At 43.2% G+C, this 24925-nt stretch overlaps 2 protein-coding genes across 6 annotated transcripts in view; one reads left to right on the top strand and one right to left on the bottom strand.

The window, feature by feature from the left end:
- THAP4 (THAP domain containing 4) overlaps positions 1-23746 on the bottom strand; it is a 35573-nt gene extending 11827 nt beyond the window's left edge. For all 3 annotated transcript variants that reach the window (XM_084846992.1, XM_084846993.1, XM_084846994.1), the window contains exons 1-3: positions 23610-23746; positions 17690-18840; positions 808-967 (exon numbers count right to left, since the gene is read on the bottom strand). In XM_084846992.1, the coding sequence (XP_084703118.1) occupies positions 808-967; positions 17690-18840; positions 23610-23692 (1394 nt within the window). In that variant the 5' untranslated portion in view covers positions 23693-23746. The remainder of the gene's footprint in view (positions 1-807; positions 968-17689; positions 18841-23609) is intronic.
- A 641-nt stretch (positions 23747-24387) lies between these two features.
- ATG4B (autophagy related 4B cysteine peptidase) overlaps positions 24388-24925 on the top strand; it is a 44123-nt gene continuing 43585 nt past the window's right edge. For all 3 annotated transcript variants that reach the window (XM_084846998.1, XM_084846997.1, XM_084846996.1), the window contains exon 1: positions 24388-24462. In XM_084846998.1, the coding sequence (XP_084703124.1) occupies positions 24453-24462 (10 nt within the window). In that variant the 5' untranslated portion in view covers positions 24388-24452. The remainder of the gene's footprint in view (positions 24463-24925) is intronic.

Raw genomic sequence — 24925 nt, 5'->3', positions numbered from 1 at the left:
ACACATACAACCTCAGCTCTTCCATGTTGCTATTCCCAAATCCATCCTACAGCCATTCTTACTATGATAGATTTGTATTTAACAGCTCGCTTGGTAGCCATAGTCGACCAGGAATTCCATGCAGGCAAGGAAGCAGGCTGGTGGAGGAGGGATGGATCACTCTGTTGCCAGTTTGCTTGGTAGAAGGCCTTATTTTAACTAGCCTGATAAAAGGCTAAAAGCCTGTTTCTTAGCAAGTTAGTAAAAAAAAATGCATAGTAACTTTTTTTGGCTTTTGGGAAGGAAGGAAGGAAGGAATGGGGAGTAGAGGGGAAAAGCGAGACTATGAAGGGCTTTTAAAATACTGATTTGTCTTACTTGAACTGTCTGGGAACCCAAGTTTGGATATCCTGGACTAAAATTACTGGTGGGTACCTGGAGGTTTATATTGCCTCCCAGTTATGTTTGAGACTTAATCGGAAGGCAATAACTGGGAGGTCTTTAAATACTTAGTTCTAACTACATTGCTAACCAAAACAACTAAACTAATCATGGTCTATACAGCAGTGGTTTTATGACTGCTTAGCAGCTTCTGAAAAAGACACCTAGTTTAGGAAGTTTGTTTCTGAAATGTGTTTTATATTCTACTGTACTGACTTTATTATTGTTATGTTTTAATTGATGTTACTTTGCAGCTCACTGATATCTAGAGAGGCAGGCAATGAAGCAATTTAGAATAGACAATTCAGATAGTCTCATCTGATAAATTACATAGATTATTTTAAGGCATACCCATCTCAAAAAGAGCTCCAAAATAAGGAAACTCACGAGAAATTCAGCATGGGCTGCCCCACATGAGAGATGTGCACTTCTTCGAGGTATTCAAAGGGCTTCATTGTAGGGAAGGTACCTTCTCCTGGGGGGTCCGACAGCCAGGTGCCCAGCATCCAGGAGAGAGGCTCAATCACAGGGTTCAACTGCGGGGTTTCTACAGAAAGACAGAGACTAAGAATATCAAACTGCACCAAGTTTTTTGACAATTAAAATTAAGTTTTACCACAGCATGGTTGGGCCTTATGTCAAACCACTTTGTGTTAGTAGCCATGGTTGCCAGTAATGGTATTGGGTGTTCTAACAACCTGCAATTTAGCTGTTTTAATACAACTTTAATTAGCCACCATATATATGTTGCACACACATGTACGTATGTATCTATATGTATGTTTTTGACTTAACTTTGCTCACATACAAGCTTTGGGATGAGATGACTTAAAAATATAAAACAAACAAAATTCCTATATCACAAACAGGGGTAGGGAACATAAGAGAACTCCTTTGACCAGACAGCTGCACATTGACTTAGATCACTTTTTATCCACTCAGGGCCAAACTACAGATCAGAGCTGGGGAAGGGTTTCAATTGAGAAACAGCACTGGGGAAAGGGTCAAGCCCCACCTACCCAATGCTGCCGCTCTTGATCAAATTTGGAGCCTCACCGTTGACCCTTTGCTTTTAAGTAAAGATTCCCCAAACATTCAGGAGATTGGATCATAGAACTCCCAGGTAAGGTGTAGTTCAGCCCTTCATTAACAATGAATTTGACTGGCACAGCAGGTAAATATCTGAGCTTACCTTCATTACCAGTGGAAAATAAGTACTATATGCTCACCTAAAAATTACTCAGAGTACAGGGACGATCCCCCATGTCACTGTTTGCAAAAGATCCCAAGTACTTGCAATGTCTATTAGGCTCAATAGGAGTTGGAAGGGAGGGGCAGGGCACCTCTTTGGCATGCAGATGGTTTCAGGTTCAATTCCCAGCATCTCCAGGTAGAGCTAGAAAAACTTCTACCTGAAACTGTGGAAAGCCACTGCCAGTCAGTGGACCAATGGTTGACTCATATAAGGCAGTTTCCTGTGTTATTTAACTGCAACTATTCAGCAAAGTCAGAAGCACACTTGTGTCCTTTATTCAAGGCATTCAAACTGTGAAAGATTTGACTCCATTCAGAAGGGATTCATAAAGACAATAAATGATGCAGAAAGTATGCCATATGACAAAGAACAGGGTATATTTAATCTAGAGATATTAAGGACAGGCTTGATAATAATCTTCAAATATGAAAAATGTTGTTACAGACAGAAAGAACTATTGTCCTCTGTTGCTACAGACAGGAGGCAATAAACTTAAATTGCTAGTAGGTAGATTTAAATTCCATACACTTAATCGTGGGAGAAGTTGGCTAGTAGAACCGAAGGAAGTTATAATCACACTTGTGAGACCTAATAAGGCACACTACATTCAGCCTCTACTCAAGGGACTGGGCCATAATCATAAAGCCCATCCAAACTTTGATGGCTGGTTCAGATATAAATGCCAAACCACTGTTTGACATTATGACCTGATTCACAATGCTAACCAATGGTTAATTAACTCATGGGTTGTTGTGTTCTGGGTTGTTGTGATGTGCGAACCCAGCTGCACTAACAAACCATGGTTTGTTAACCACAAACAACCCAGAAAGAGAACCCATGGTTTGTTGTTGGGTTGTGAACTCTGGGTTAAATCATGAGTTGCTGTTATGTATGAACCCATGTGGGTTGTTCATGGGTTGACTTGCAAGACTAAAGGTGGCAGACAAGAGTGGTAAAAAAATAACAACACCCAGCCACTCTACATGCTAGTACTACAGCACCACAAAGGCATTTGGGATAGAGGAAGGGAGCAGATGAAGGAGGAGAGAAACAAACAACCCAGAGATTGAGAAAACAAATCACGGTTTGTTCGATCATCTGCCAGACAAACCCTGGGTAGGGCAACAAACCCTGGGTTAAATAATCCATGGGTCGGCATCATGTGTGAACCCAGGCATTGAATGCATCTTGAAAGACACTGCTGATACCAATCCCGTGTTTCTCAATGGCCCTATTTTGGTTCCAGTTGTGTCAGCCCTCACCACCTGAGTTCACAAAGCTTGCTCTTAGATTAACTTTGCGTTGTTTAACCCACGAATAACCAAAAGCATCCAGGTTTGGTCATCATGCTAGCAACCTATTAAAAGGGTGCTCATAGGCTGTTCCTGTAAATTGGAAGCAGCTTGTGTGCAGTGCACAGACCATCAAACCGTGGGTTAATTAACCAACCTATGATTTGCTGCCAAATGCTGCTGTTATGCGTGAACCAGGTCTATAAGACTGAATGATGGATATTTTAGTAGGGAAAAAGGAAGATTACAGATCAAAATGTCAATGGCTGATTGCCAATATGGAAGACTAACATAAGGAGGTTCTGCATGAACACCTGGCTACCATTATTCTTAAATATCTGCTAAATCCCAGTAGTATCTGATGTTCTTGTTCTTTGATTATGATCCAAATTCTATCTAGAGGTTGATATGGCAAATATCAAAGATTTTTGTACGTTATGACTCTCTTAGCTCTTCCCTAGCAAAGTTATAGATCTTATAGTATGCTAGAGAAACTTCAACTATATCCTTTAATAGAGCCACTGGATAAAGTGCTGACAACATGACAACAACTGTTAAATACATTTTATATGGAATTAAAAAAACAGCCAGGATATCAATGAAAACTTTACTGTAAAGTTGAGAGAGTGGTTTATTACTACCAAATATCGTAATTTATGATTATGCTGTCACAGCTAAGCTTTTCAGTTTCATGGTATTTTGAATCATGTACAGAAAGTCCTGGATAGAGACCAAGCAATCAAAATTTAAGTTTCCCTGTAGACATTTACAGGGCTGGCATCAGCCCTGGCCCTACATAAGTATTTTTTCTGGTGCTGGGTGGCTATGTCTAACCACCAGAGGGCACTTTATGTAGAGCCCCATCAAACCTGTAGCTGGCCCTGGATATCAACCATACTATATCATGAGTGAAAGGTGTTGCAAAAGGATTTAAAATCCTTGTATTAATGTCAGTCAGTCTGGAATATATAGCAAAGTAAATTTGAGTCCAGGCATTTCAGGACTATTGTCATTTGTATACCTTAAAGAAAGTGACTTGATGTGGTATTTGGAAGTATGGCAAGAACCTGTGTACAATATACTCAGTTAATATGTAATGGGGAAAGGCTACAATTCCAGGAAATATGATAAATTAAGAGTAGATAATCCCATGGTTTCAGCTTTTTCAGTTGAGAAATAAGATACAAAGCCTAAATGGTAATGACACTGTTTGAAATATTGTATTCTGAAAAATATCAAAATGCATGGAAATTCTGAATTTAGAAAAGCATGAAGGAAAGCAATTTAAAACAAAAAAAATCTGTTACTGTTTTCTGAAGGTACTGTTTTCTGAAGGGTAACGGAATTCTATATTTACTTTCAACTTAGCAGCTTTACCATGTATAAATCTCAGAAAATTATCAGGTGATTTACTAGTGGTATTTGATGCCAGTAACATTGCAGAAAATATATAAACTAAGGGAGCAATCCTATGGCCGCTAGTCAGCGGCTAGACAGCTATAGGATATGTCAGTTTCCGGGAACCGACCTCGGAGCCCATGCTGAGAACCCACCTTCCTCCCTTCCTGAGCTGCCTCACAGGCAGCTCAGAATGGCCCTGCGCGCCGCGCTCACAAGAGGAGCATGGAGCGGCGAAAACAGGGTGTTCCTCCACATCCAACATGTTGTCCGGCAGCCGCTACCCACGCTCCACCTTCCCGCAGCCAGACAGCTGAAATCAGCTGTCTGGCTGCAAATGCAGGGCGGCTGACGTGCGGAGGGGACGATCCCCTCCGCGCTTCTCCTGCCCTGCATTAGAAAGGTGGCCGCCTCCGAGTTCAGAGGGGGTTGCCTATCCCAGGAGGTTTGCTCCCTCCATAACTCAAATTGCTCAAGTTATATGAACAATATAGAAGACTTTCAGCATATATGGCAAGAGTTGTCCATGTATTCAAATTTTTGATAATTGTAACTTGATATATGCTATTGTCTATCATTAGACAGAGGGGTGACACTGCAGGGTAACTTACAAAGTGAATAAACCAAACGACTTATTAATCAGCAATGCTGGAGAGAATGTTGGACTAGATGGACCCTTGGTGTGATCCAGCATGGCTCTTATGTTTTTACTGGAGGAAAGGATGTTTGTAGTAGCTAAGTGGAAGATAGCAAAGAGAGGTGAAAGCATGGTCTGTAGTAAACTGGAAAGACTGATGATCAAAACAAAATAGTTTAAAGATACTTTTATCTGATATGGGTTTCTTTTGTACTATATTGGCTGGCATATCATAAAGAGTAAATCAGAATTATTTTTCTTGTGAAGATGCTTGGGTTCATATATAGTGGTGTTCCATTTCCTATTTTTGCTTAAGTTCTATTATTATATTTGTGTTATGCAAGTCTATTCTTTGTTGTATTTTTAAAAAACAATAATGTATTTTTAAAAAGGATATTCCAAATTAACTTTGTTCCACAGAGAACAGCTAGAAGCATCATGGATCAGTAGCTGGCATCATAGATTAGCTATTTTAAAAAGGTCTCTTCATCAGGGTAAATCAAGGAAATCTCTTTTCTTTATCACCTTAGGCATCACATTATGTTGATATTATGGCAAAGTACCATTTCCATGCAATAATTAGTAAAAGATCACACTGAAGTTTGATCTCTCTTCCCTGGAGTTTAGAATAAAGAGCCTTGTGACACCTGAAGGACTAACAAGTTTATACCATAAGTTTTTGTGGACTAGGATCCATTAGTTTATAAGAAGATGAATACAAACAGTAAAGCTTGCAAATGAAGAGAGGCTTAAGAGTTGTTTTTTGCTACCACCTAGTGGTTCAAATCATATTGCAGCATTCCAAATCAATTTCCCTGAGAGGGTGTAACGCAGACCCACACAATTTGCTCTTCTTTTGTTACATATGTTATCTGGAATCACCATTTATACAAATACCAGTTTAAGTCTGCCATGCATGTGGACCTGGAGCCAAAACTACACCCATCTTCACGGTATCAGTCAACTCAGAAAAAAAAATCTATACTAAGGGAGCAACCAGTACCGTAACTCAATGGGCATGGAATGTTAGGGGGGGGGGGAGGAGACTGACAACAGGGTGGGAGGGGGAAATAGAATGGAGTGGTTGGAACAGGACAACAGAGACACACACCTCTACCTTATAAGGTAGAAAGAACCATCTCATTGTCTGAATAAGTCACTTCTGGATTCACACTGAGAAGTTATTTTTAAATGTTTCCAGGGACGGAAGAGAGAGCTGCCCATAGACATCAATTGAGAAATCAAATATTTTTGTAGCTGGGATTGGGCATAATTATGTCCGCTCCCACCCACCCAAAGAGAGACCGAGCACTGAGTGGGGAACAAAAACAGTCCAGCAAGGAATGAGCATGCTCAGTGGGCACAAAATGCTATCTCCTGGAAGGGAGGAATGGAATGGAGTGGTTGAGACCTTGAACAGTAGCATTCAAGATTACATTTTGTTGCAGGGCCCCACTTGGTCCTCCTAATACCAATTCAAATTTTCCCGTGCTAGTGCAAGTATAGCCCAAGCCACACCTCCCATGCACAAATGTGAGGTATCAGCAGACTCAGGGCAACTCTGAGGACTGTAGGGGTATAAAAATCTTAACGAACCTTAATTGGGGAAACCCCTACCCCCAAAACAGTGCAATAATAACTCAATGGCATGGAGTGCCATTGACTGAGAAGAAAAGCCTGACAATTGGGTGGGAGGGGGAATGGAGACAGCCATCTGCCAGGGATGCTCTGACTTGGATTCCTGCCTTGAGCAGGGGGTTGGACTCGATGGCCTTGTAGGCCCCTTCCAGCCCTACTATTCTATGATTCTATGGAGTGGCTGGACAAGAAGGAAGAAGGAAAGGACACAGAGATAAAAACTACAAACAGAACTTTCTCACTGCCAGGACAAGCCATTTCTTGATTAACACTGAGAAGCTATTTTGAAGTGTCACCTAGCATGGAAGTGACAGCTGCCCATAGACATCAATGGAGAAATAAAATATTGTAATAGTTGGGATTAGTCACAAGTGTGTCTACTCCCCTGGCCCCCACTCCCAAATATTGAAAAAAAAGAAAAAACTAACCAAGGGAGAGGGGAAAAAACCTGGAGTAATTGGAACCCTGAACATAAACAGTCCACACTGCAACAATTTGTTGCAGGGGCTGACCTATAGTATCACTAAACCAGAATAAAATCTGATTGAATAGCCACTGCTAGACCTCCTGTATGCATTATTACACTAACTGAAAAAGGCACCTCATCTGAATACACAAAACTTCCATTATCACTTAATCCTTTACAAGTATGTCTTCATGACAAACTCACAACAGATGCAATCTGAAAAGCAAAACTGGACTGCAAAAAAGATAGTATCCTTTCTGCCAGATTTGTACTAAGGGCTGAGACATTGTAGCCTTTGACTAAAAAGTTCAGTTCATGATTCAACTCATCATTCAGCCTGGGCATGTATGAAGATTTGAAAAAAGAATGTGATACAAATATTTGCAGTATATAAGATGACTAGCTAGTAAAAAAAGATTATTGACTAATAATCTCCCTTCATTTAACACAGACAGGGAAACCCAGGGTGTTTAAGTTAACTAATTTAGCTAATTGTTTTGTCTTATTGTTTTGTTAGCTACTATATTGTGCAGCTTGTTGATCTGTTCATCTACAGCATTGCCATTATCAGTTAAGTTAAAACAACAGAGCTTTTGGTGTGTCTCACAACTTAAATGATGAAGAAGGAAGAGGTAATCTATACTAGCTCTATTTTCTAGAACTGCACCTTTTAGATCACGCAACTCTTTATTTAACAATGACAATGCTTGTGAGGTGGCATTTATGCTTTTGGCTAAGCTGCAAGCTAACCGGTTGATCTCCAGACCATCAGCCAAGGCTAAACCTGGAACCCTAACCAGTGACATTGCTAAGGCCAATTTTTCTGAGTCAGAATATAACTGCACATGACTATTACAATTTTTAGTTAGTTGGAGTGCTCGAGGCTGTCGTCGACAGATTTTTTCGGGCCACAAGGGAAGAATTGGCACCAGTTCAATTGGCGGCTGAGGCAACATGGGTGGTTATTAGACAAGTTGGCAGGAATGAATGACCAAGTGCGGGAACTACATGTCTAAAACCATCTATGAGGCAAAAGTATGTGGACATCATTAAAATATATGTTTTGCATTTTATTACAGTGGAAGGGGGCCAGGGATAGCTTTATATTTTCTGGAAATTTTTTTGACAATTAAGCATTCGTGCACACGTAGCATTTGTTTCAGCAACGATGGGGGTGCATAGAGTGAACTCTGTAGGTGGTAGGATCTTTGCAACTACGCCCCAATTAGCATTTTGGAAATAAGTTAAACTTACACCATAAACTCTTAACATGGTATCTTTTTGAATTTTTCTATGATGTCTACAGACAGGTATTAGGCAAGAACTAATAAGCCTGTTTGCAGGTATACCTCTTGGCAAACAAAAATGTTTTACTCTCGTGATGTTAGCCAGGTGAAGCCAGTAATTATCAGCAAATCACTGGGACAAACTTTTCTTTCCAGGGGCAGACCCCCCTTTTTGCACCTTATTAAGGAGACACAATGCAACACTACTAACACTACAACACGCATGTTTGATCTTCTTTGGGATCTGACAGTACGCTGGGCAGCTATTCACCTGGCAAGCTGCAGTAGGGTCTAGTCCCCTTCTTCAATTTTCCAGTTGCAGGTCTGACCGTATGCAGGGGGACAGTCTCTCGGTGTGTCCACAGTAAGGTCTAGCCTGAGTCTTCTTACTGCTTTTTTTAGAATGATTTTTAAAGGATTTTTGAAAAGGAAAGAAATCCTTTTAAAGGATTTTTAGGATTTTTGTTCATAGTCTACTCTCCCCCTCTCGCTCTCTTGACTCATGTCTAATGTATTCGGGGTTGAACTCCAGCTGCTTTCATAGCTGCGGGGGTGGAAAGTATGACAGTTTTCAGTCTTCTCTACCTGGGAGTCAAAGGGTTATTTTTCTCTCTTTAACTCATACTTTAACTCTTGGTTGGAAAGGATGAACTTCTGTGATGGGAATGGCTTATTTTCTAAGACAAAGCGACGCTGGGCTTGAAGAACTTTGTTCAGTGTTTGGACTTCTTGCTTAAGGCTAACGTTTGCTTGCTCTTGATGCCGCTCTAGTGCCAATTATGAAGTCAATGTCATGGCCCCTCACAAGCTGTCACGGCCCCTCTCAAGCTGTCTCCCTCTTCGCCCATTCTGGCCCCTTTGGTTTTCTTTTTTGTGTATTTGATTTATTTTATTTGGGCATTCATGCCACTAATGTCTATCTTGTCTACACTGGGCACACTGTTTCTTTTTTAAGAATCTTCTGCCTCTGCCGGGTCTTCTTCTTTTTTCTTTCATCCACGTCTTCTTGGGCCTCTGGGTTGAGGGGGGTATACTGGCGATAGGCATTTGAAAGACGCTCCAAGTACGCTCTGGGGCCTCGGTGGCACCTTGCAGCACTTTAGACACTTTGGTCATATTAATTGACTTCTTTATACCTGCTTTCATGGCTTTTAACAGCAGGGTTTGATACTGGGTGAGGCGCTCTAGCCCCACTTGTGTTTTGGGATTCTAGCGGGGGGGGGGGGGTTACTTACAAGGAGACTTTATTGGGTAACTTACAGCACACAGGCGTACTTAATGGTTGGATCAGACAGCTTCTCTGAACTACGAGCTATTGGGCTAAATGGGTTTTATACCAGACATGTTACCCATGAGGCAACACAACACTAGCAAGCATTTTCAGCATAGGCTAGAAGTGTTTGGTTCTCAGGCACAGCTTCCTGTAAACAACTTCACTTCCCAAAGTGCTTGATAGCACTTTTATTTATTAGTATGGGAAGACAAATTTTTTCTCTTTCTTTTGCTTTCTTTTTCTTTGCTGATCTGCCTGTATTGCAGATCATGTTTCAAACTTTTAACATAAAACTTTCTGCTCCATGCACTAGCCTTGTCTCTTTGTTTGTCTTTTTTAAGTTAAACTCACTTACTTAAACCTTTCTGCCTTACACTAGTCTCAACGACACACATTTGGGATAGGCTCTTCTCCTTCTAGTTACATTTTCTTCATTTTAAAGAACTATTACATTATTATGGCTACTTTACCCCAGGTAATAACCTCCAGGCACAATCAGCTGCTTTTAATTTACCCTGGAGGCAACTATGGCCATGCTTCTTTTCTACAAATGTTTTTTTTCCTTTGCCTCTTGCCTTTTCATTCTTTTTTTCCTCTCTTCTCTATCTGTCTTCTACTTTTTCTATTTCTTTCTTTTCTACTTGCTTTTGTCTTTCTTTCTTTGTCATCTATCGGGAACCGCACTTAGTATCATTTGGAGTTGCAACTAACACTAATCTGCAAATATCACATATATTTTATGATATCTAAGAAATCATAAAATATACACAACAAACTTTTTCTGCAATTTAACACAATGAATGGAAAGCACTTTTTGCATGGTAAGGCATGATGGAGCAGATCCAGCAATTATACTGCTCTTCTGGCTGAAAGCTCAGGGCCCATTAAAATCAAGGGACGGGCATACCCACACACACAAAGAGTTCTAGGTCACCATTTTTGCATCGGCAACTCTATGCTGCATGAGTTCTGGCAGAAGGAAATCTAAAAGTTATAGATCAAACTCAGCCTGCCGTACACTGAGCTGACTACAAACACAGACACACGGTCCACAGCGATGAGAGTTCAAGTTTATCAAAAGCTTCACAGCACTGTCCATGGCAAGTCTTTGACAATTTAAAATTTTAGTTCATGTGCAGAGTGTCTCTAAAAAGCCCAGATGATGATGGAGGCAAACAGAGAAGGCTCTGGGCAATGAAGATGCGAGGTTTCCAGCAAAGGCTCTCCACTTTTGCATCAGTTTAAAAAGGGAAAGTGTGGCCCTATACCCCTTCTGACAGACAAGGGCCTTTAACTTTTTAGCAAGGCCTCTGTCTAAACAGAGCGGCACAGCTCAGTTCTCTAGCCATGACACTTTAACTTGGGCAACTCCTCTGTAAATTTTATTTTACTTCTGTCAGGTTCTCTCACAGACATTTTAAAAACTTACTCTTTTTTTTTTTCTCTTCTAACCTGGTACACGAAAGCACTGAAACACTGAGTGCCGAAACTCAGGATGCTGGGGGGTGATGGGCATTGCCTTATACTTGCATTTTTCAGGCAGCCATTAATCTTCGGGGAGGCGGTGGGGTGATTTGCAGGACTTCAAAGGCAAGCTTCTCAGTTTGTTTGTAAATCCCAAGCTTAAAACAGGACATGATGAGGTACAGGGCAGCTAAATCTTTGCTTTGGCACGGGCAACAAATAACTCGGGTCAGCTTTCTTCGCTGGGGTCTCAAACAGGCAAACAGTCTTAATTTAAAGTTGTAACATCACTGACAGCGTCAGCCAGCCAGCTACACAGATCTCATTGTTTTTTAAGACAGTTGCTCCAATATCTTCTTTTCTTCTCAATCAGGTTGGGTCTCCCAGCTTACACAGTTTATTGCAGCTTTCAGGAGCACGGTAGTAGCATGATTTTGGCTTGGCCAGGAACATGCTGTCTGGTTTCTCGGTCTCTTCAGCACACACACTTAGGCAGTGTAACACTGGACACTTAAATCAGTGAGATTTCTTCATTGCAGGGAATCCCACGGCAAAAGCTTAATGGTTACGCTCTTCAGAAATCATATAGCCGATGGTCAGTAGCTACAGGCTCTATGCAATTCTAACACAGTTCAAAGCTAAACACGGTTACCTTGACAGAGATCTTCAACGTGGTCTCTCCGCTTCATTCTGCTTTGGGCCAGTCTTATGGCACACTTTTCACTCGAAGAGGGGTCTAGCCTGTGCTCTGGGGGCTGATTCTTCACCTTTATTTTCTATTTTGCCTTCATCTTCTGGGTCTTCATTTTCAGTTTCCATTTCTTAGGGATTTCATCTCAATTAGGCGAGGTGATGATGTTGCACAACTCAGAGCGTTGTGGGCAATTTTCCTGCCCCCCCTCTCTCGGCGCGCTAGGCTAACAGCTACTTCTTCGGCCTTACACTCCCACGCTCCCACGCTTTGTTAAAAGCCAGACTGTCCTGCAACATTTTTCTAATTAACAGCCTCAGATCTTGTTCTTTTTTCTCTCAGCTCGACCTTGAGCTTTTTACTGTTTTCTCTTTCTATTCTGAATCTTTAAAAAAAAACCTTTTTCCTTCTTTGTTTGACATACATCTCAAGGGGGTGCAAGGTTTGCTTCCCCCACCACCCATAGCCTCCCTCCTAAATTGAAGACAGACACAATTAGGGAATGGGAATTGGTCAGTGAGTAAGGGGTCTCACTGGCCGACACAAGAGGATTTTACACACCACGCACTTTGCTACTGGCCTGGGCACCCGGACGGTCAACGGTATGCGTCAGAAACCGCAGTAGCCACTCACACAATCATCAATCTCTCCACTGCATCCATATGTCCCTGCCACCCACTTTTCCCACTTTTTACCAGAGCAGAAAGCGGCTTCCCCAGCTTCCTCCTGAGTACTGGCGTGCTAGGTACTGGCGCCCAGGCGGGGGTGTGATCAGGCCCCCCTTCTACCCGCAAGGAGTAGGTTCTTTTGTATACGTATACCACCAACACTGACCTTCTTCATAAGGCGGGGCCCTCTTTTTTTCTGCCCAGTGGCCTTTCTCCCTAAAGGCGGGGCCCTCTTTTTCCCATATACTTGCCTTTCTCCTGAAGGCTTCCAATGTGGGTTTCAACTCAATTGCAGCTGCGATACAGGCAGGGCTCAAGTTCCTTCCTCCGCTTCCCAAGGTTCTCTTGCCACTCGCTGCCGTTTGGGCGATCCCGGTGCAGGCTTTCTCCCATTCACTCGAAAAAAAGGTCGGTGGCGCCAAGAAAGGGAGGCATGCACTGAGCTCGTCTTCCTGGTGCGGCGATCAAGAGCAGGCAAATGCCACCTGTCTGGCTCAGAGCCTGCCACATCCGAGTCACGGCACCATTTATGTTGCAGAACTCAGAGTCAGAGAGACCACGAAGGAAAAAGAGATTCTTTATTTAACGCGCGGGCTTAAGGCTGGAATCATTTCCAAAGAGCCAGAAGCCCCGAAATACATCAGCACATTGGTTTTATAGACATTGTGACACATATGAAACGGCTCCTCCTCCCCCTCCCGCGTGGGGTTGCAGTCCTCAACATTTCTTCTCCTAGCACTATTGTTTATAATACAAGAACTGGGTTATAGGGTAGCCATGATAAGGAGAGAACAGAAGAGAACAGCAGAGAACAAGATATACAATTGTATGACCTTTGACAAGATAAGGAATTCCTGTGTCTCGTCAGCTTACAACAATATATTCAAGGGAGAAAGAGCTCAGCAAGAACATGAAGCATGAGACTGCATGAGGCTACTTAGTCTGACCCCCGATACGGCTGCTACATTTAAGTCACATCTCCTTTTTCATTCTTAGTGCCTTATATGGTACATGCTAAATGCTAAATTTTGTACAACACAAAAACTCCCATATAGCGTTGTAAATACTGCTCAAGTACCACCTATATGTTGATTTTAATGAAATATTTTATTAAACCTGTGAATTGTGTTCTAATGGCCTCACATGGCTACCTGATTTTTATCCTTTTCGTGATATCCTCACGCTCTCCTACTGTTTTATAATCACTTGTTTTATCTTGACTGTATCCTTTTTCGAAGGGGAATCTGTAGAACAGCACACATTGGTATGGTTAAAAATTAACATACTAAGAACAAGTATACACATTTCAGTGAGATATTGGCATCATACACCCACTCCTCTAAACCTTTGTTGAACAGGCTCTCTGCAGACAGTATGCTGAGCTTAGTACTAAATACGATAAAAGAATGGTAAAGAGTACAAAGGCTTTGAATATATTGTTTTAGCAGATCTTAACTGTTGAGAAGTTGCATGGGGGAGGGAGGTGATATCCTATAAGTCCTAAAAAATGTAGGGCTTGTACATCTTTAATAGCACAAAGGGATCGTTCACTTGCACTCCGCTCCTGAGAAGGCACTGGAGTGTTAGTCAGCCAAATTCCCCACACCACAAACAGAAGTCAAGGAAGCATGTGGGATCTTCCTCTTCACTTGTTACCTTCTACTGATGGTGAGGAGAGCAAGGGAGGGAATGCACAACGCTGAGGTTTCTCATATTGGATACAAACCTAGGGGCAAGTAATGAACAAACAGCCCCAGACTGAAAAGTAATGAAAGTCATCAAATGCACATGCCATGTTCCCTGCTAAAATAGCATCTCTCGACAGACAAAAGATCATGCATATAGCACCCACAGAATCATTCAATAGGCACAAAAGAGGAGCTGAAATGGAACCCAAATGTCTGCTTTCAGAATCCCTTAGTACTTCGATGAAAAAAATACAATTTTAGACTGTACCTGTATTTGTTTCATTGGTGGCCATATCCTGTAAGATTATTTTTAGCTTGTTTGCTAAATCAAAGATCACTAATCTTTCCCTAGCCTCCAGGAAACACTGTGCAACAATCTAGTAAGACAAGACAGGAAACAACCTTGGGACTACGTACAGAGGTTATCCAAGTGCTTTCTGGGACTTGTAGTTTCATTTAAGCAAGTTGCTCAGAACTGACATACAACTGGCACATACTGTTATTGCGATTCAGAATTCTTTTTAGCTCCTACTACCCTCTCATAAGCCAAGGATAAGGTACATATTTGCAGCATAATCAGCAAAAACAAACATTCAGGTTTAGATTCCATTATTATAAGCCCTGGAATCCAGGGTAGAGGCAAAGGAGAAGGAAATTAAAAGTCAAATTAGTAAACCTGAACATTAAAAAAATTAGTGTAGTCTCCTAGCAAAATCCAGCTTGCCAACATATGCTCATTTCTTTAGAGCAGGAGTGTTGAACTTCTTTCAGCCTGAGGACCAAATTGAATTTCAGAGAAACTCTCAGAGGCCACATTCCAGTGGTAAAAAGGAAAGGTGTCCCCAACCAGTTGTGTCCGACTCTAGGGTGTGGTGCTCATCCCCGTTTCTAAGCCAAAGAGCCAGTGCTGTCCGAAGACGCTTCCGTGGTCATGTGGCCAGCATGACTGAACACCAAGGTGCACGGAACGCTGTTAACTTTCCCGCCGAGGCGGTACCTGTTTATCTACTTGCAATTTCTTGCTTTCGAACTGCTAGTTTGGCAGGAGCTGGGACTGAAGACGGGAGCTCACTCCGTCACGCGGCACTCGGGTCTCGAACTGCTGTCCTGTCGACCTTCTGGTCTGTAGTTCAGCGTCTTAACCACTAAGCCACCGCGGCCCTTCTACATTCCAGTGGTGAGCAGGGAAAAAGGGAAAGAGCCAAAAATACTGCCATATTTTAGCTTAAAGAATGGTGGTTAGGACAAAGCGGATTGGGACTCCAGGAGGGCTGGACGTGGCCCCTAAGCCTGAGATTCTGCACCTCTACTTTACAGACCATGGGTGTGGGGAGGTCTTTACAAATACAAATAAATGTGCACTTCAGCAATAATATTGGAAATTGCTTTCAGTAATCCATGAAGGTAATGTGTCTATTCAAATCCTATTTTATTTTGAAAAACAAAAAATACATTCAGACTTAACTGCTAGGTTCCCCCCATATTAGTTGAACTCTTCCAAATGACTGCCTGACTAGCCAGATGCATCTTAATTTAGTTTAAAAACTTACACACTTTTCTGAAAAACTGAAACAAAGCAACTCACAAAAATCCATACAAACCAATTAAATACAAAAAAGTAAAATTAAATATACATGACAAATACAGCAGCAACTAATACTAACAAAGCAACAGAGCAGAAAAACCAAAGCTCGCTGAAAAAATAAATTTGGCTTAAAGGCCTCCCTGAAGTGTCCTTAATCTGGTGTCCAAAGGGCAAAAGTGTTGGGCCTAATCGGTCCTTCCTAAGAAGGATTGTCCATAAAACTGGCATCGCAAGCAAAAAGGCCCGGCTTCTAGGGGACACTTGCTGAGCTTCAGTCGGCAAAAGCAGAAGCAAAGCTTCTGATGTTGAACAGAGCACCTGAGTGAGGTACATACAGGGGAGGGCAGGTGCCAAGGTATTTATGGCTTTAAATGTAAGAACCAGCACCTTCAACTGAGCCTGGAAATTGACAGGCAGCCAGTGCAGATCATACAAACTCAGAGTAACATCTCTGCTTGACTGGCACTATCCAACAATCTGGCCACAACATTTTGCATCTGTTTTTGTGAAGAAACCAGGGGGAGTGCGATCCCATCCAGAACAGGTTGTACGTCCAATCTCAAATCAGACAACAACATTTATCTAACAAAAGCAATTGGTATTCTGTCAGGGAAAGTTATATATCCAACACACAACTGTGCCCTTGTTTCTCTCATTCTCGTTAGACAAAGTAATCAATAAGATAAGTCATAATTCACAAGCGGAAATATGTACTTTGTTCCTCTGTACAACACAGCTTTATCTTTAAAAACTGTTCAAAAACTACATAAATCAGAATGGCCGTTGCCACAATTTATGACCCTCTGGTGGTTAATGCATTTTAATATGAATTCTAAATGTCTTCGGCACGATCTGACCAGGGGTATTAAATGTAACATTCCACCCTCTCTTTTACCACTAAACTCAAATGGCTTCCACTGACTTCTTTGGAAGCAAATAAGGGAGCTGTACTCAGTGATACAACTGAAGTTGGGGCAAAACCTACCCATGGTCCTCATCTTAGGGATCTCCAATATCTGACGCAAGGAAAGAGTTTTGGCCCCACCTCAGCTCTACCTGTGCTTACAGTTCCTTTAGTTTCTCCTATAAATGTCAAGGGGACCTGTCCCGAGTAAATCTAAGGCAAAACTTGGTCCTGATCCCAGACACAGATGACCCCATTATGAGGAGCAGAAGGCAAGTTTTGGCCCTTCCCCTCCAGTGCTTGGAGGGTTTGTGCACGCACACACATACTGTCAGGCCTGATCACCTTGCTTCCCAGGTCTTAGCAACATTTATACTACTGAATATGTACTACAGCTGCACAGGTTGCTTCCTGTATCCAAGAAATGGCCATTTGCCTAGAGCTTGAGGAACAAGTTCTATAATATGTTCTATTTGGGGTATAACTATAATACTCCAGCTGCATTTCAAATGGTGACTGAACTGTATTTGGTCATGGTGAATATATATCACATTCACACACCAAGAAAGGAAATAGGGTGGAATATGATGAATAAACTTTATCTCTCGGCAGCTTTCAAACAAGATGAAGAAACCTGGCATATTTATAGTTTGTGTGCAGGCAGAACTGGGAATGATCTAACCCAAATCTGTAGTTCTAAAAAGGGCAGACTTCCTCTTTCCCCACATTTTAGAACACTGGTGCATGGTGTGTGTACACGTGTGTGCGTGTGCGTGTGTGTGCGCATGAGAGAGAAAGAGAGAGAGAGAGGAGAGGGAGTATTTCAATAACACAGAGTTTGCAAGAAGATGTTTTCCATTTTACAACACTTGGGGGCTATATTCCCAATAATGTAATGCAGATAGGAAAGTAATAGGTAAGCTACCTTGAGAAGGTGCTTGGAGACAGTATATTATATTTAACTAGATAGCTGCATATTCTGTTATCAATTTGCCTCAGCTGTGAGAGTGCAGAAGATACTAACCACAGCCCTGGGATAGCAGATTGCTCAGGAATGGGAAATTGATCCTCTTCAGTTCATCTAGTTTTTCCTTCAGCTTTCTAACTTGGCTGTCAGAGCGGCTGATCTTTTGTCTCAACTGCTTCAGCTCTCCGTTCTTCTTTTCTACCTGCTCTCTCAAACAGCAGACTTGACTCTTGCTTTGCCTAGAGGAGAAGCAGTATGAATGGAGGGAGTCAATGAGCTTGCAGGCTCCTGAGGCAGACATGATGACCTCATTGATTGACATGGGGTTGGCATCAGTCTCTCCCTTCTGACCTACAACAGCTTCTGTTGCGGGTTTAGGAGTAAGATCTGCAGGGGATGCAGACATGCTTTGGGCGGGTTTCTGAGGGATAGCAGTAAGAGAGGAAGTAGAGGAGGTTTCTGTTAAACTAGTGTCCTGCTCCGCAGTATTGCTACTACAGCTTGGTTCCATGTTTCTCTTCAACCTTTTCCTTTCTAGTTGCTCCTTTGGAAAAGATGACCTCTCTCTAGTGTGCTTGGAGAAGAAGCTGTAAGAGTGAAGGGAGCCAATAAATTTGCATGCACCAGACACAGGTGGTGTGAAGTCATCCTCAGATACACCACTTTTATCCACTTTCAGACTCCCGGAGTGGATAACTGTTTCAGAACAGTCCTCTACAGAATGCTTTTCTGGCTTATTCTGAGCTACTTTTGTGACTAGGTTATCTGCCAACATCCTTCTCAGGGAGCCTTCAAGTTGGACCTGGAAAGTCTCTCCCTGCTCAGACATTGACCCAATTTCAGCTTGAAGAGTCACTTGCTCCATTTCTTTAGTCCCTTCCACTATCAAGTCTTGGTCAGATAAGATTCTCTCAACTACCTCACCACTTCCTTCCTTTGATTGATTGCCATCTCCTTGTAGAATCTGGCTTGCTATTTTTCTTCTCCTTTTGACATAATCCTTGCTATCCCCACTTTTCTCGGAAAGCTGGAAAATGGTTGGCACAGCTGTGGGTTTGAGCAGCCGGTGCTGATCTTCCAGACGTTTTGAAAAGCTGTCTTTAGTGAAATGCTCGCTGCAGAGAAAGGAATACTTGCTGGGAGTCCAGTTGTCTCTCTGAACTGCTTTTAACCACTGGATCAGTCGCGTTGAGTCCTTTAATGGAAACCTTCAACACAGTGTAAACGAGAAAAGGGTTACTATGTCTCTTCTTTTAACAAGTCAAAGTAATTTATATATGGAGTTAAGCTTAAGAAACCTGAATTTTCTAAAATACACAATCTGGTAGATTATTCCCCTAAGTACAGAAATATGCGGCATTCATTACATTTTCTAGAATCAAAATTTCACAAGGTTTTGGACTGTTTTAGTTCTGAACCTTGAACTTATTTGCTTGTTTTAAAACATAATACCTTTTGACTAACCCCAAAGAAGGTGCAACAGCTTATAATAAAAATATACAGTTCTACAAAATTAATGACAGCTAAAATATAATATCATATAAAGGTGTCCCCAACCAGTCGTGTCCGACTCTAGGGTGCGGTGCTCATCCCCGTTTCTAAGCCGAAGAGCCAGCGCTGTCCGAAGACGCTTCCGTGGTCATGTGGCCGGCATGACTGAACACCGAGGTGCACAGAACACTGTTACCTTTCCCGCCGAGGCGGTACCTATTTGTCTACTTGCAATTTCTTGCTTTCAAACTGCTAGGTTGGCAGGAGCTGGGACTGAAGACGGGAGCTCACTCTGTCACGCAGCACTCAGGTCTCGAACTGCTGTCCTGCCGACCTTCCGGTCTGCAGTTCAGCGTCTTAACCACTAAGCCACCGCAGCCCACATAATATCATATAGCCTGCTAATAACCTTTGCAACTGAACCAGCAGATTTAAATCAAAATTTCAGCAGCCAAAAGCTATTCTAAGGCTGCAATCCTATGTAAAGTTACATACACTTGAGCCCATTGATTTCCAAGGGGCTCCAACTCACCTAACTCTGCATAGGATCAGGCTGCAGAATAAGAGAGAGCTGGCCAGATGAGCTTCCTCCTAGGGAGAGGTCCACAGTAAGGGCATCACAAAAAGTCCTGGCACTGGTAATTTCTTGCTGAATTTTAGATGGCAAGGGCACCATAATTATAGGGTTGTATCCCGTATTAGTCCTACTTAGAGTAGACCCATTGAAGTGAATGGGACTTCAGTTAGTGACGAGTAACTTAAGTCCCATTCATTTCAATAGGTCTACTCTAAGTAGGAACAACACTGGATTCAACCCACAGTCTCCCCAGCAGACCTTAAGGCATGAGGGCTCAGCAACTAACTGTGCTACAGCTTAATTACAGCAGTCAGAAAAACTTGCCTATCCCTGACCTACAGAGAGGTGCAATGGGAGGGCTGAGCGCTGTAGATGGCTCCCACCATCACCTATGATCTCCAAGACATTCCCACCCCATCTCCCATTATGTAGCTTCAGCAGTTTTCTCCTGAGCTGACACACAAAGGGCTCCCCCTTCCTAATGCACTGTGAACAGCAACAGAGGCTCTTCCAGAGTTCTCCCCCTTACATACCTCAGCTGTTCACGTACATGTGTGTGTGTTTGTGTGTGTGCAAAAGAGAGAGAGGATATGCAGGCAAATAGAAATGAGCACAAGGGGGTGGGTGTACAGGACTGCCAAAGCCACTCTGAGAAAGAGAAAGTTAAAAGGAGTCTTTTGCTTGGTTCAGGCAGGAGTGAGTCTGCAGTTACACCAAGTGTTGTTGGTGGATCCACAGACTCACACTTCAGCCCTTGTGCAATTCTAAGTATGAGCATTGTTAAGCACTAGATGCTGATCAGGACTATAGGGTTAAAAGAGCAAATACGATGAATGGAAAAAAACCCTGTTTGTCTGATTCCACTATATTGGCAAGTTGTCCGCAATGAAAGAGGCACTCTAATCCATTAAAACGCGTTGTGAAACATAATTTCTATTGACAGTTTGAGAGAGTCTAAGTCAACATATAAAACATTCTGAAATTTCTGTCCCAACACCAAGGTACTTCCAGATAAAACGTACTGAAGTGTCAGGTTTACTGATTCAATACACCTGACACTGGGAAGCCAGATGGGGATTATGCCAATATCCAAGGCTGATCACTAGCATTGGGAGCCAATCACTAGGAGCTAGCACAATCCTTGTGGTACCACAGTAAATAGATTGCCTATAGTGCAAATGCCTATGCTCGCTGGCAGCTTTTCATTGTTCAGCCATTTCCAGTTCAGCACCACTTCAGCTACAACAGAAGCTGCTGTCTGGATGCAGACTAACTACATATTATGAAGTATTTCTTTGTGTGATAGTATAATCCTATGCATCTTCAGTCAGAAGTAAATCCTACTATGTTCTGTGGGGCTTATTCCCAGGTAAGTGTACATAGGGCTGCACTATTATGGTTTGGCATGATGACTGAAATGATGTCGTAATTTGCTATCAGGCAGCAAACTACATTTTGGCATGTTGTCTGAAATGACAAAACATAGTTATGGCCATTGCTCTACCCTCTGGAAGATCTAGCGCCATGGATATGCTGAGCAAATGGAATTTAAAAGCAGTCAAGCAGCTCTAACTCATGGTTTTCCTGTACATTTGGAAGCTTAAACCATTAATTGGGTTATAAATTATGATTAGGGCAAACCACAAGTCGGTATGGCATGATGTCTGAACTGAGCCTTTGTTTAAAACAAAACACTTGCTTTAGGACTCAGGAGTGGGCAACTTGTGGCCCTCCAGATGTTTTGGCCTAAAACTCCCATGATTCCTCACTAGTGGCTGGGCTAGCTAAGGCTGATGGGAGTTGTAGGCCAAAACATCTGGAGGGCCACACGTTGCCCACCCCTGCTTTAAATGGTCATCAGTCCCAATAATATAGACTTTTAGTCATCTTCACAGACAGAACTGTAGGTTATGATATCTAAGTCTGCAAATATTATAACACAAAAAGAAAAAGCGATATGTGGACAAAATTATATATAAGAAACAGACACAGAGTGGTCTCAGCTTGGAATATTAGTTTTGCTAACACAGCATTCTTACTGACTCAAGGCTTGGTCATACTAACAGAATCAATTCACCTGTCAAAGTCTCTGCCTGCTATGAATTGATTAATGCCCCCAAATCAGATTTAAAATAAATGGGCTTCCTCAGTTGCAGTTTTTAAATACACACACACACACACACACACACACCATGCTAACAGGCAGTTCCAGAATTGATATAGTGCTAGGGAAAAAAAATCCTCACAGGAGAACAGGTCTATCAAAAGCTCTTACCCACAATAGCTAAATGGAACCTCTACCTTCACAGGGAGTTACATGTTGAGTACCAAATGCTGGGGACAAACAAGGCATAGACATCACCTTAATGACCTATTTGGGAGTTTCCAGAGGCTTCTGGCTGGTTGTTGTTGGAAGGAGAATGCTGGATTAAATGGACCTTGCAAGACAGTTTCTAGTTTCATCTTCGTACAATACTTATTTCCTCAGTTTGTTATTTAAACTCTGCATACTTTCACTATTTGGCTGTTTTCACTTTCTAACTGCATGGGTATGGAATAACTGCGGTACTACAGAATATTTGCACAGCTTTTAAGTTTAACAGCAATATCAATGCCCAAAATACTTGTTTCTCTTGCATGCTACCAGAAAGATTAAAATATACAGAGAATACATATCTTGTTTGTCATACATTAAAAGAACATGGTGTTATCCCATTATTTTCCTGCAACATTTCCCAGTTTAAAGATGAACTTGCATACATTTGTTATAATGGACACTGCAAAGTCAAAGTCAAATAAGGTCTAGTTCAGACATTACATTTCTTGCTAGCTCCATGCTAAGTATAATGTCACAACTGGCCCTAATAAGGAGGCAACAAAGTATAGGTTAATATATATATATGCTCCTAGTGCCCTATTTCTCCAATGGAGAAGGGAAAAATGCACGTGTGCAAGACAATTCGTAATTATAATTGAGCTAGCCCTCTTTTAAGGATCCCCAACAGAAAGGAACTTTTCTTCTACCTGCCTCTGGAGTTCCAGAAGAGAAGCCATCTACTGCAAAGATTGGCAAGGATGCCACGTCTCTCACAGCAGCATAGCTGGGACTAGCTAGCTAATTCTACAGCTACACTCCCTCTTATTACACTTGACAGGAAAAGCAACACTCAGCAGACATCTCCTTATGAAAGGCATCGCTCCACCAAGTCATCCACCACACCTCAGCGCAAGTTGTTTTCTCCTAGAAGTGTATATACCCCATTTCCAGAACTTCGACAGGGCAGGCAGCCTTGCCAACAGCAGGAATGCTGCACGCGCGCGCACACAAAGCAGGGTTTATTTCTGAGCCAGGATGTAGCCCAGGAAGCTGTTTTCCGGACTAGACTTCAGCCATTAAAGGGGGGGGGGGGGAGGTCAGGAAGAGAGTCACCATATAACGAAGCATATACAACCAAAAAACGAAGCACGTCACAGAGAAACCACGACCAACTTCTAAACAAAAAGAAGGTGTGACTTTCAGGGAAGTTGCAACCCAGGCACCTCTCTCTTACAATTAAACTCTGGTTAGGCGACATGAGGTGCGTGAGTGGCTGGGTGGGGGACAAAAGGGTTTATTTGAGGGGGGGTCCCTTTTGTCCATGGGATGCTCGGTCTGCCTGGGAGAGACGGAGGTGAGGCCAGAAGCGAGTGCGCCAGGTACGTGAGGAGGGGCAGCCCGTGTCGTTTTGTGGCGCATCAGCCTGTCACAGTACTGCGGGCGGAGGGGAAACGGGAGGCTCTGCGGCCGTCTGCCCGCCGGAGAAAGTGCGAGAAGCCATATAACGCCGGGTGGCAGCGGAGGAGGAGGAGGAAGGGCACGGCTCGGTTCGCCTACCAGGTGCGAGCGGTTCTTCCCCTCCCCCTGGTTACCTGTGGAAAGAGACGGCCGCTCGACCTTGGGGAGCTTTGCCCTGCCGGTTGGAGCAATTCAGCGCCGCGCAACAGATCACCATCTCTGGAGGCCGCGCGAGCGGCCCTGCCTCTCTCCCCTCCTCTCTCCGCCCCCCGCTCAGCCGTACAACAAGATGGCGAAGCCAGACGCAGGGGCCTCGCCACACCCTACAATCCAACTTCCGTACGGAAAGAGCTGTCATTTAATAGGGCGGCCCTCAGGCGGTATTGGGTCGCAGCAGCGCTTGCTGTGTAAGCACCAAGCGCCCGCCCCCCGCTGCTTTGTACCTCGCCAACTAATTCGCTGCCAGGAGAACTAGGGGCAGACAGCTGACGTCTGCTAAGGCCTACATCGTTAGACTAAAACTCTGACATGAACTAATTGAGACCACCATATTGTGGAAAGGGGGTGGTGCTTGAATACTCCGTACAGGAAGATGGCGGCCCCCACCCTCCACCCTCTTTGCATCCTGTAGTAGTTGTACGTCTCAAAAGGGTTAGGAACATAAAGTGGAGATAAGGAAAAAAGTTCCTTCCGATTCTGTAGGGTGAGAAGTTGGGCCTCAATGAGCCTGTTTGACGGTCTCACTCTCTCCGTACAGCAAAATGGCATCTCCCAAGTGGGAGGAGGAAGCAGTGCAGCGCAGAGGAGCTTGCTGACCTCTTCAACTGACCTATCCGCCACTCAGATGGGTGATGGGGAGCTCTGTGATTGGACGAAGGCCAGGCTGTCAGGGCGAGCGTGTTAGAGTGCGCCGCTGTGGTGATCTGTGTCTGTGAGGAGATAGTCGTGGCCGCCCCTGACGCTTCAGTGGGGGCAGGATGGATGCGGGTGAGAGGGGGGGGTGGGGGAATGTTTGGGGTGGGGTTGGAATGAGAAGGCTATTCGGGGGCAGAGGTGGGGCTTTCCTTTGTATTTGGGGCTGAGGGCGGTGGGCATGCGAAAGGAAGGAGGGTCGGACGGTTTGTCATGAGAGGGTTGTTTTGCGGAGTGGGCTAGTGAGAGGTCTCTGTGGCTGGGTGAGAGGGTCGTTCAGCGGGTGGCTGGGGACGATGAAGGACCTTTTCCATGGGGCTAAGAGGTGGCATCTAAAAAGACGCGCTTCATATGTAAAGGCGGTGGCTGGGTAAAGTTGCTAAAAGAAGTCGAGCAAACGTGCAACTTCGCCTCCCACTCTCTTTTTCAAATAAGAGACAGCTGCCACGGCATTGTATGTTACTTAAGTATACACTGCCCAGGCCAGCATGTTCTTGTGTTTCCTAACATGAGCAGACAGTGTGGCTCACAGACCCCA

The sequence above is a fragment of the Heloderma suspectum genome, chromosome 3 (assembly GCF_057233095.1).
Source record: "Heloderma suspectum isolate Gila_16-S chromosome 3, 16-S_ref, whole genome shotgun sequence".
Taxonomy (NCBI): domain Eukaryota; kingdom Metazoa; phylum Chordata; class Lepidosauria; order Squamata; family Helodermatidae; genus Heloderma; species Heloderma suspectum.
This window is presented reverse-complemented; position numbering and strand designations above follow the sequence as displayed.